This window comes from Prionailurus bengalensis, chromosome B4, assembly GCF_016509475.1.
Source record: "Prionailurus bengalensis isolate Pbe53 chromosome B4, Fcat_Pben_1.1_paternal_pri, whole genome shotgun sequence".
NCBI classification, from domain to species: Eukaryota; Metazoa; Chordata; class Mammalia; order Carnivora; family Felidae; genus Prionailurus; species Prionailurus bengalensis.
Genome location: NC_057358.1, coordinates 141466780 through 141479431, shown reverse-complemented (window position 1 = coordinate 141479431; position 12652 = coordinate 141466780). Strand labels below are relative to the sequence as shown.

Here is a 12652-nt window from a genome sequence, read left to right as displayed (position 1 = left end):
TGAGGCGCCTGGCGTAGTCAGATTCACGGGGACAGCAATTAGATGGTAGGGGCCAGGGGCTGGAGGGAACATGGGGAGTTGGTGTTTAATGGGGATACGGTTTCAGTTTTCCAGGATGAACAGAGCTGTAGAGACAGAGGTGGCGATGGTCACACCACATTATCGAGATATTTAATACACTTAAGTGAATATTTTTAAATGGCTCAGATGGCAAATTTTGTTACGTTTCTTTTATGACAATGAAAAACGGAAAAAATATAAGTAGAGGTGAAATAAATGACAAGAGCATAGCAAATGATAAGGGAGTGAATGGAGTCCCCCTGCTGGGATGCTGTTTGGGAACTGGTAAAGGTCTGACTGAAAATAAGCAATAATAAATCAAGAATGTATATTGTAATCTCTAAGGTGAACCCTGAAAAACAGAAGCAAACGTGCATAATTAGAAATCAAACATAGGAGATAAAGTGATTAACAACATTTAATTAGGATGCTTCCCTATTTAGGTCATAAGTAGTAAGCGGTGGCTACCTGTCATAACAAGTAGGAAAAAAAACCCAGATAAATTGCAAAATTCATGTTTTTCAAAATGTCGGAGGGTTGTGGAAATGAGGAGGGACAGGTGAGCTACAAGTGGCACAGAAAAGCCGCTCCTGGGTGAGCCGAGTTTGTTGGCCAGGTTATTCCCTAGGAATATCTGACAAATCCGGGTGAAGGTTCAGGTCCAGGCTTGGCCTGAATTTCTTAAGGAATGAAAAGCCACTTGGCCATGTCAACTGCCGTGAAAGACCTAAATCTAGAGGTCAAAACACACGGCGAGTTTTTTCCCAGGGCACAGAAGATGGTCTGCCTGGGCTGAACAGACAGTGAAACCTTCTAGTTCCAAGGGATTGGGGAAGAAGTTTCTCCTGAAGGACAGGACCTGCAGCAGCATCTTTCAGTCCTGACGCCAGAGCGCACTGAACCTGTCCAGCTACAAGCTGGCTTCGCTCCCGGCTGCCCAGTTGAGGATGTGAGCGCCACACCATATCTACGACGGACGAGAGTGTGAGCCCACCCTGGGGAAAGAGTGTAAACTTCTGCCTTGTACGCCCTTTAGGGACAAGGGCCAGCATACAAACATTACGAGGCTGAGAAGAGGCAGGAAAATCTGACGGAGAGTAAGGGCAAAGACAAGTGATGTAAGAAGGATGGTCCTCATGCTGGAGTTAGAGCTGGGTAGACGTAAGATCAGCCCGGAGATAGTAGAAGACAAGGCTGGTAAATCTAAGGATGGGCCCATAGAAAATATCCAAACTTAACCTCAGAGCGGAAAAAAGAACGATGAAAACAGCACAGAGCAAAGAGACAGATGAGCCAGGGTCACACGGGCCGCTATGCATATAACTGGAGTCCAAGAAGGGGAGGAGCAGAATGAAGCAGAAGGAACAGTTGAAGATAATGGCTGAGAACTTTTCCAAATTGATAAAAGACTCCAACACACAGATTGAAAAACTCTGAAAACTCTAGGCAGAGGACATACAAAGAAAACCACATTGAGGCACCATAAAGTCAGACTTCTAAAAAAGGAAAAAAGAAACAAAGGACATCTTAAAAGGCAGCTTGAGGGAATAAAATCGGTGTTTCAGAGCAGCGGTGGTAAGACTGAGGGCGACAGCTAATTTTCAACAGAAACCATGAATGCTCAAAGACGATGGAATATCATCTCCAGAGTGCTGGGGGGAGGGGTGGGGGTGGGGGAGTGGGGAGCTGCCACTACAACTCTACACCAGCGGAAGGACCTTTGAAAATGAAGACAAACTAAAACCGGAGGGTTCTTTAGCAGCAGAACATGACTGTAACAAATATTAAAGGAATTTTGTCACCCTGAAAGAAATCATCTCAGAGAGAATCACATAATCGCAGAAAGGAATGGAAAGCCCCACGATTGTTGTTTTTTAAACGTTTATTTGTTTTGGAGAGACAGAGAGAGACAGAGCATGAGCAGGGGAGGGGCAGAGAGAGAGGGAGACACAGAACCCGAAGCAGGCTCCAGACTCCGAGCTGTCAGCACAGATCCCGACGCGGGGCTCGAACTCACAAACCACGAGATCATGACCTGAGCCTAAGTCGGACGCTCAACGGACTGAGCCACCCGGGTGCCCCTCTTATTGGCCATTTGTAGGTCTTCTTTGGAGAAGTGTCTGTTCAAGCCCTTGGCCCATTTGTGAATCAGTTTGTTCAGTTGTTGAGTTCTCTGTTATGGATATACAGAGATGCATCTAATAGCCCCTATCAGATACATGACTTGCAGACACTTTCATTTCATGGGTTGCCTTTTTATTCTGTTGATCATTTTATTCTGTTGATCTTTAAGGCACACATTTAAAACCTTTCATGAGGCCCAATTTGTCTGTTTTTTCTCGCGTCATCGCCTGTGCTTTGCTGTCATAGAAATTGCTGTCAAATGATGTCAGAGAAATCACTGTGAAATTCAATGTTTTGAAGATATTGCCCTGAGTTTTTTTCTAAGACGTTCATAGTTTTTTTGATCTTACATTTAGGTCTTTGATCCATTTTGAATTAATTTTTTCATATGGTTTTAGGTAAGGGCCCAAATTCATTCTTTTGCACATGGATATCCAGTTTTCCCAGCACCATCGTTAAAGAGTCTGTCCCTTCCCCGTTGAATAGTCTTGGCTCCCCTGTCACTGGGCTCTCTGTTCTATTTCATTGGTCTTATGTCTGTCTTTATGCCAGTAACGCACTATCTTGATTCCTGTAGCTTTGTAGTAAGTTTCAATATCAAAAAGTGTGTGTCACCCACCTTTGCTCTTCTGTTTCAAGATTATTTTTGGCTATTTGGGTCCCTTGAGATTCTGTTTGAATTTTAGGATGGGTTTTTTTTTTTATTTCTGTGAAAAATACCATTGGTATTTTGATATTGTATGGAATTTGTAGATCATTTTGGAAACTGTTAACACCTTAAACAAAATTAAATCTTTTAATCCATAAACATGGATGTGTTTCCATTTATTTCTGTCTTCTTTCAAGTCTTTCAGCAATTTTTTGTTTTCGTTGTGCCTTTCACTTCCTTGGTTGGTTCCTACACACTGTGTGTTATTCTTCTTGATGTGGTTATAAGTGGAATTGTTTACGTAGTTTCCTTGTTTCCTTTCCAGATTGTTCCTTGCTAGTGTATAGATACACAACTGATTGTGTTGTTGCTGTTGACGTATCTTATTACTTTGCATTTCATTTATTAGCTGTAACAGGGTTTTTTTGTGGTGGACTTTTTAGGATTTTCTACATATACAATCATATCATCTACAAACAGGTCATTTTACTTCTCCTTATCCCGTTTGAATGCCATTTATTTCTTTTCCTTGCCTGACTGCTCTTGCTAACACTTCCATCAGTCTGTTGAATGTTGAAAGTAGGCATTCTTGTCCTATCTCAGTCTTAAAGGAAAGCTTCCAGTCGGTCACCACTGAGGATAATGATTGCTGACGTTTTCATACACAGCCTTTATTACATCGAGGTAGTTTCCTTCTGTTCCTAGTTTGTTGAGTGTTTTTATTAGGAAAGGTTGTTAAATTTTGTCAAATACTTTTTCTGCATCAACATGATCATGTAGGTTTTCTCCCTTTGCCTGTTTTTTAATTATTTTATTTTATTTTATTTTACTTTATTTTATTTTATTTTTAGAGAGAGAGTGTACAAGCAGGGTGGGGTAGAGGAGGAGAGAGAGCAAGAGAATCTTAAGCAGGCTCTACACTCAGCACAGAGCCCAGTGTGGGGCTCAGTCCCACAACCCTGGGATCATGACCTGAGCCGAACTCAAGAGTCAGGCGCTCAACCAATTAAGCCACTCAGGTGCCCCTCCCCTTCTCCTGTTAATTTGATATATTAACTCAATCAGTTTTCACATGTCGAACCATCCTTGCGTTCCAGGAATCAATCCCACTTGGTCGTGGTGTATAATCTTTTAATATGCTGCCGAGTTTGGTTTGCTAGCATTTTGTTAAAGTGTTTTTGCATCAGTGCTCATAAGGGGTATTGGTGTGTACTTTCCTTATAGTGTCTTTGTCTGGCTTTGGTATCAAGGCAGTGCTGGTGGCCTCCCTCATGGAATGATTTAGAAAGTGTTCCCTCCTCTTCAGTTATTAGGGAAAATTTGAGAAGGGATGGTATGGGGCTTCTCTAAATGTTTGATAGAATTCACCAGCAAAGCCATCAGGTCCTAGGCTTTTCTTTGTTGGGATATTTTTGATTACTGATTCAGTCCCCTTAGTAGTTATAATTCTATTCATGTTTTCTGTTTCTTCATGATTGAATCTTGGTAGGTTTTGTATTTCTTGGGGATTTGCCCATTTCATCTAGGTTATTCCATTCGTTGGTGTACAACTCTTCATAGTACTCCCTTATAATCTTTTTTATTCCTGTAAAATCAGTAGTAATGTCCCCAATATCATTTTTTTATTTTAGCAATTTGTGTGTTCTTTCTTTTCTAAGTCCATCGAGCTAAAGTTTGTCCATTTTGTCGATCTTTTCAAAGAGTCAACTTTTAGTCTAATTTTCTCTTTTTTTGTTAATTCTGCTCTAATCTTTATCGATTACTTCATTATGCTAGCTTTGGGTCTAGTTTCTTTGTCTAGTTTCTCTCTTTTAAAAAAATGTTTATTAATTTTGAGAGAGAGGGGGAGAGAGAACACTAGCTGTGGAGGGGCAGAGAGAGAGATAGGGAGAGAGAGAGTCCCAAGCAGGCTCCACACTATCAGTGTAGAGCCCGATGCAGGGCTTCATCCCGTGAATCTTGAGATCATGACCTGAATTGAAATCAAAGAGTCAGATGCTTAACCAACTAAGCCACCCAGGTGCCCCTCTAAGTATTTTCTAATTTCCTTGTGATTTCTACCCATTGGTTATTTAAGAATGTGTTAAGGAGCTCCTGGGTGCTCAGTTGCTTAAGTGTCTGACTTTGGCTCAAGTCATGGTCTCATGATTTGTGAGATCAAGCCCCACGTCGGGCTGTCTGCTGTCAGAGCTCCTCTGTGCACCTCTCTCTCTGCCCCTTCCCTGCTCATGCATGCCTGTGCACTCTCTCTCACTCTCACAAAAATAAACATTAAAAAAAAGGAATCTGTTAATTTCCACAAATTTGTTTCTCCTCTTGTTTAGGTCTTTTAACATGGATGTCAACAATGTTTTGTGGTTTTCAAATTGTGCATTTCTTTTGTTAAATGCATGCCTATGTATTTTATTCTTTTTGATACTCTTATGAATGGAACTGTTCTCTTAATTTTGTTCTAGAATTTTTTTATTGGCAGAATATAAAACTACAATCGATTTTTTTATATTGGTCTTGTAACTATGACTTTGCTGAACCCATTTATTATTTCTAGTAGTTGGTACTCTGTGTGTGTGTGTGTGTGTGTGTGTTCCTTAGGATTTCCTACATATGGGAAGGATATGTCATCTGTGAATAAAAGCAGTTTTATTTCTTTATATCCAACTTAAGTTCCAGGAACTCAAAATTGGTTTAACGAAGTTCTGGTTTCTGCTACAATATGAATGAATCTTGAGGACATTATAAGTGAAATAAGCCAGTCAAAAAATACAAATATTGTGTGATTTCACTTGTTTGAAGTACTTAGAGAAGCCAGAATCATAGAGACAGAAGGTAGATGGTGGTTACTGTTGTCTCGGGGAGGGAGACCGGGAGTGAGTATTTAATGGGGACACAGTTTCAGTTTGGGAAGACAGAAGACTCCTGGAGACGCATGGGGGTGATGATTGCACAACAACATACATATTCATAATACTATTGAACTGTACCCTTAAAATGGTTAAGATGGTAAATTTTATATGTATTTTTCCATAATGAAAAAATTTTGAAAAAAGTCAATTGGTAGATTTTATTACATTTACAGAAGAAGAAAACCATATAATAATTCCAATAGATGCAAAATATTGATGAAATTCAATACCTGTGAAATACCTTGTTTTTTTAACAAACTGGAAAAAAAAAGAAACTTCCTTAATTTGACAAGTTTATCTACAAAAATCCTGAAGTTAATATCTTTCTTAATGAAATTGTTAGCACACTTAATTGAAAGTGTCCCTGGAAATCAGAATGAGATGTCCACTATCACGGCTCCTCGGTATTGGCTGGTCTGTTTAGTTTAAATAATGTTTAGTACAGAAAAAAGAAATAAGAGGCTTAAGATCAGAAAGAAGCAAATACTGACGACCTGATTATGTGCATAGAAAAATTTAAAACTCACGCAGAAAGTTCATGATTATGTGAGTTTTGCCAAGTCAATATACAGAATTCCATTGCGTTTCTATGCATAAACAACAACCATGAAATGGGATTTTAAAATACAACCTACAATAACAGCAAATATCCAGAAAAAATATAATAAAATATATTGAAGACCCTAAACACATTATAAAATTAAACAGAGAAATTAATGTCCTAAAAGTGTGTGTGTGTGTGTGTGTGTGTGTGTGTGTGTGTGTGTATAAAACCGTGTTTGCGAATTAGAAAACTCAGTGGTATAGAGATTGTTTTCTTCCCAAACTATAGATTTTCCAATCTGTAGATTCAGTGTAATCCCAGTCAAAATCTATGCAGGGATTTTCCTTGAGGGCTGAGGTAGAAGGAATTGACAAACTGATTCCGAAATTTATTTGGAAATATAAATGATTTAAGAAAAGCCAGAAAACCTTGATCAAGAAAAACAAAATTAGAGGACTTCTACCCATATTTCAAGACTTACTATAAATCTACAGTAATCACGACAGGGTGGCAATGGGCTGCCTGCACTAACAGACCAGTGTAACTGAACAGAGTCTGGAAGCAGATCCTCGTGCACATGGTCACTTAAGATCAAGGTGCCACCTGCAGATCCACAAGGAAGAGTCAGTCCTTCCACTAAATGGCACTGGAGCAATGAGCATCCTTACACACAAAAAAAGTGTATCTTGAGTCCTGTCTCATAAATACACAAATATTAATTTGAGATGTATCATGTGATATGCGAAAGTTAAAAAAAAATTGGAGTATATTTTCATGACCACAAGGAAGCAAAGGTTTCTTAAATAGTTCACCAAGAGCACTAATCATAATAAAGTTGATAAATTGCATTTTGTTGACATGAAAAATGCTGTTTATCAAGAAACACTACAAAGAGAATGGACAGACATGTCACAAAGTGGAGGAATATGCTGACTACATGCTTACGCGACAGAGGTCTCACGAATCTCACGGACTCTCTGGATCTTGCCTTGTAGCGGTGATGCTTTCATCTCCAATTCGAGAAATCACTTTTCGCAGTGCCAGGCCCTGCTGAACAAAATCACGTCTGTGAACCCTCAGACAGAGATCGACGGGCTTCGGAACATCTGGATCATCAAGCCCGCAGCCAAGTCCCGCGGCCGAGGTGAGTGGAGGCTGGGGGCCGCGAGCGGCCATCTGCCGCCCCCAGAACACAGTGCGCCAGGTGCAGGTGTGCGGGTGCAGGTGTGCGGGTGAAGGTGCTCAGGGGTGCAGGTGCATGGTGCAGGTGTGCAGGTGCACAGGTGCTCAGGTACAAGTGAGCAGGTGCACAGATGAATGGTGCAGGTGTGCAGGTGCTCAGATGCAGGTTCACGGGTGCAGGTGCTCAGGGCGCAGGTGCAGGTGCACAGGGCAAGTGTTCAGGTGCAAGTGCACAGGTGCATAGTGCAGGTGTGCAGGTGCACAGGTGCTCAGGTACAAGCACGCAGGTGCGGGTGCTCAGGTGCATGGTGCAGGTGCACAGGGCAAGCGTTCAGGTGCAGGTGTGCAGGTGCACAGGTGCTCAGGTGCAGGTGCGCAGGTGTGCCGCTACAGGCTCGAAGCAGGGCAGACAGCTCCATGACACTGGTCTTCACGCCTGGGTTCCAAGTTTTGCGCATTAACTAGGATGTTCCTAAGTTAAACTGGGCTGGAGTTTCTTTTTTTATATCACCTCTCCCAGTGTGCCAGCTGCTAGGACAGATTGAGGACTTCCATGTCAAACAACAGTGGAACTCCTGTCACTTGGTTATTTTTTAAAACTCACCTGTGAGCACCCGTCTCTGTTGGAGACACGTCCTTAACGCCTGTAACTTTTGTCTGTGGTTTTTGTCCGATGGGCTCAGGTTTTGCACCTCATTTTGTGTTGTAGCTATGACTGTGTTCTCTTTATTCCTAATGGTGAATACTGTGTGTTCTTTTTTCAAAACAGATTTTCAAGGTTTTTAAACCTTAATTGTGCTTGCAGAGAACCAACCTTAGGTTGCAGTTTTCCAATTTCCTGTGAGGGATTTTTTACCCCCTTGGCTCTGACTTTAATGCTACGCCTATTTATTTCCAGTCTTTCTTGTACAATAAAAGCCTTAAGTCTATGAAATTTCCTCCAAAGATGGTGCTCGCTGCAACCCCCATCTTGTTAGTGTTGTAGGGTGTCCTCACTCTCCTGAGTGTCTAAATAGACTTCCCTTTTTTGTTTGGATATTTCATTTTCCCCTTGAGTTATTCGAAGCGTTTTGTTGTTTCAAATTCATAAGTGGTTAATTTTTATGAGACTTAAAAAGCTTCATTAAGTTGTGATGCTACTGCATTTGGTCCTGCACCTCTGGGCCTGTGCCCACTCTCCCGGAGGGCCTCCTCCCCTCCAGGCTGGGCCCTCCCCTCCAGGCTGGCCCAGGGACTTCTCCCCTCCAGGCTGGCCCAAAGGCTCCTCCCCTCCGGGCTGGCCCCTCCCCTCCGGGCTGGCCCCTCTCCTCCAGGCTGGCCCACGGGCTCCTCCCCTCCGGGCTGGCCCCTCCCCTCCAGGCTGGCCCCTCCCCTCCAGGCTGGCCCAGGGGCTCCTCCCCTCCAGGCTGGCCCCTCCCCTCCGGGCTGGCCCCTCCCCTCCGGGCTGGCCCAGAGGCTCCTCCCCTCAGTGCTGGGCCCTCCCTTCTGGGCTGGCCCCTCTCCTCCAGGCTGGCCCACGGGCTCCTCCCCTCCGGGTTGGCCCCTCCCCTCCAGGCTGGCCCAGGAGCTCCTCCCCTCCAGGCTGGCCCCTCCCCTCCAGGCTGGCCCCTCCCCTCCGACTAGCCCAAGGGCTCCTCCTCTCCGGGCTGGCCCCTCCCCTCCAGGCTGGCCCAGGGGCTCCTCCCCTCCAGGCTGGCCCCTCCCCTCCAGGCTGGCCCCTCCCCTCCAAGCTGGCCCAGGGGCTCCTTCCCCTCCAGGCTGGCCCCTCCCCTCCAGGCTGGCCCAGGGGCTCCTTCTCGGGCTCTATCCTGAGCCTGATCCTCTTGCCACTAGCACCTGTCTGCTCCCTCCAGTCCATCAGGCCTGACCTTCCTCCCACTATAGAGCGTGGAGCCTGCTTGGGATTCTCTCCCTCTCCCTCTCTCTCTCTGTCTCTCTCTCTGTCTCTGTCTCTTTCTCCATTTCCCCCACTCACTTGCTTTCTCTCTCTTTCAAATAAAAAGACAACAAATGGTGACAGATTATCTTTGTCACTGTGATAAAAAATAAATAAATAAAAGTGCCTCTGTCCCCATCTCTGCCCCTCCCCACTCTTGTGTCCTCCGTTGAGACTTGTGTCCTCTGTTGGGCTGGCCCCCTGCTGGGAGAGCGCGAGGGATGCTCTGGTTGTGGCCTCCGCGTGAGGACAGAGCCTGCCTGGCTGCCCAGCTGTGCTGTCTCCTGGTCCTGGATCAAAGCCGTCTTGGGTCTCGGGGCTGAACCGCGACCACGTGTGCCGTGCCCCTGGGCTGAGCGCGGACCTCTTGCAGACATAGTGTGCATGAACCGAGTGGAAGACATCTTGCAGCTGGTGACCGCAGACCACCCGTCCGCCAAGGACAACAAGTGGGTGGTGCAGAAGTACATCGAGACGCCGCTGCTCATCTACGACACCAAGTTTGACATCAGGCAGTGGTTCCTGGTCACCGACTGGAACCCCCTGACCATCTGGTTCTACAAGGAAAGCTACCTGCGGTTTTCAACACAGCGCTTCTCCCTGGACAACCTGGACAGGTCAGTCGGAGCGTCAGCCCAAGGGGGCGCGTTGGGCGCAAGGGGTGCGTGGTGGGCCGGGTGCCAGGCCACGTTTGCCGGCACCCGTCACCGCCTGAGGCACCACTGAGGAAACCGAGGCTCGGGTAGGTTAAGTGATCTCCATCCCCAAGGGGCAGGCCCAGGCCGACTGTCCTTCAGAGCCAGTGCTCTGCACCCTCGTGATGTGGGTGTCTTCTCCAGAAAATCCTAAAAGCACCATTGCCATGTGCCCACGAGGTGCCAGCCAGCCTGGGCATGGCGTCTCCACAGCGGGTCCAGAGCCACCCTCGTGGCGGCGGCTGCACCCTCTGCTAGGAGGGCTGGGTGGCCGGCCGTGTTCCCACGCACACCCCCAGCTGGCCATCTGGGTGTGCATACCCGCCCGCCTCGCTGGCCGTCTCTCTCTGGATCCGCCCGACACGCAGGCCAGGGCACTTTTGGAGGTTCCCAGGGCACATGTGCTTGTGCCAACCCCTCAAGCCCCTTCAGTAGTCCCTGCCGTGCCTCCTCTTTGTGAGTCCCAGAAGCCCTGGGGTGGGGGTTGGGGGTTCCTGCAGATGGGTAGGGGGGCTTGCTGGAGCTGCGGGGGAGGTAGGGGTGCAGCCCCTGACGGGGCAGCCTGTGGGATGTGACAATGCCTGAGGGGTCCTCGGAGGCCCCCGGCCGTGCCAGGCGAGTGGGAGCACCTGAGCCAGAAAAGGCCAGAACAGTGTGAGCAGCACCCCAGATGTCAAGGCCCCCGGGGGGGCAGGGTGCTGGGGAGGGTGTCTCATGGAGGTGCTGGGCAGAGGCTCCGACATCCAGGAATGGGGTGCCAGGGGTCGGTGACCCCACACTCGCCGGGATCTCCAAGTGGGCAGGATGTGTGTGTGTCAGGGATGGCGAGGGCCTCTTGGCAAAGCCTCAGGAACACGCTATCCTCAAGGCGGAGAATTTCCATGGACTCTGTCCAAACCAAGGGTTCCCTGTTCTGCTTTGTGACCCCGTCAGGCGTGTGGGGCTGGGTGCCTAGGCGTCCTGACCGGGGGCTTTACAGGGGAGCCGTTGAGAATTGGGAGGACTGACCGCTGTTCAGCTACTAAACGGGGGCCCCAGGCTAGGGGCTGTGGGAGTGGAGGTTCCGGCTGGCCGCTCACGGAGCAAATTCGTCTCTGCCGGGCCAGGGGCTCCTGCACAGGCGAGTTGAGCTCACTGTGCACAAGAGCCTCCTGGGCAGCGAGAGGCCCACGGAGGCCCTTCCAGCCCTCCCGCCCGAGGCCACCTGGCCCCACCAAGCCCTGAGGGAGTGCCTGGCAGAACTCTTGCCCTCTCTGAGCCCCATTTCTCCATCTGGGACCATAGCCCTCGCCCCAGGCAGAAGGAGATTCCCCGAAGTCATTCTGCCAGGGCATCGCCCAGCCTGGGACATGGCGGCAAAAATCAGCGTTGGCACTGTGGGTCGGTCCACAGTTTTCGGGGTTTGCTAGACCCTTCCGTGTGCCTATATCTTGTTTCTTCTGTCTGTCCCATGGAAGTACGACCTATCCGGGGTCACAGGACAGGCTTCACCATCCAGATCCAGATGGTTCATCTAGGCCAGGGTATCTGTTTCAAAACCTGTTTGCAACAAGGCAAGAGTGTCAATTAATTAATGAAACTTTTACAGAGACGCTTTCTCAGTTTGTCTCACCCCACCAGCTTTTCAAGGGCCCCATGTCCATTGCCAGGTGCAGATGGGGAAACTGAGGCTCTGGGAGCTCTCTGAGCCCCTCCTGCAGCCGCCCTGAGCCTGGGGTCGGGGCCACGCGAGCTGAGTCCCGGAGGGGGGGTGGGCGGTGGCGTGGGGGTCCGTGGGGGGAGGTGTCTGCGCGGGCGTCAGGGTCGGTGGGGCATAAGGGTTTTGGGGGCCTGGGTGGCAGGGTCCGGGTCGCAGGTCCAGAGTCCCCGGGGCCACGGCCTGACCGTGGCCTTGGCTCGCAGCGCCATCCACCTGTGCAACAACTCCATCCAGAAGCACCTGAAGAACGACGAGGGACGCAGCCCCCTGCTGCCCTGCCACAACATGTGGACCAGCACCAGGTTCCGGGAGTACCTGCAGAAGAGGGGCCGCGGGGCCGTGTGGGCCAGCGTCATCTACCCGGCCATGAAGCGGGCCGTCGCCAACACCATGAGGGGGGTGCAGGACCACGTGGAGCCACGCAAGAACAGCTTCGAGCTGTACGGGGCCGACTTCATCCTGGGCCGCGACTTCCAGCCCTGGCTGATCGAGATCAACTCCAGCCCCAGCATGCACGCGTCCACGCCCGTCACGGCACAGCTGTGCGCCCAGGTGCAGGAGGACACCATCAAGGTGGTGGTGGGTCGCAAGGTTGACCACAACTGCGACGTGGGCAACTTTGAGTTGCTGTGGAGACAGGTGAGTGGGGGCGGGACGGGACGGGGGGGGGGGGGGGGGGTCGCACCTGCTCCTGCCTGTCCCTCCGTGGCTGCAGCCACTTCAGGCAAACTGGGCAGTGACTCCGGACGCCCCCCACCCCCAGGGGAGACTCCCCCGGCTCCAGCCACCTTTGCTCCGCTCCTCCGCAGCCATCCCCCCCCTGCTCTGTGGCCACCACAGGGAGGGCCCCTGCCTGGACT

General features: G+C 48.7%; 1 protein-coding gene across 4 annotated transcripts in view; it reads left to right on the top strand.

The window, feature by feature from the left end:
- TTLL8 (tubulin tyrosine ligase like 8) overlaps positions 1-12652 on the top strand; it is an 81347-nt gene that overhangs the window by 28865 nt on the left and 39830 nt on the right. For all 4 annotated transcript variants that reach the window (XM_043563029.1, XM_043563027.1, XM_043563028.1 and 1 more), the window contains 3 exons: positions 7276-7424; positions 9772-10015; positions 11996-12431. In XM_043563029.1, the coding sequence (XP_043418964.1) occupies positions 7276-7424; positions 9772-10015; positions 11996-12431 (829 nt within the window). The remainder of the gene's footprint in view (positions 1-7275; positions 7425-9771; positions 10016-11995; positions 12432-12652) is intronic.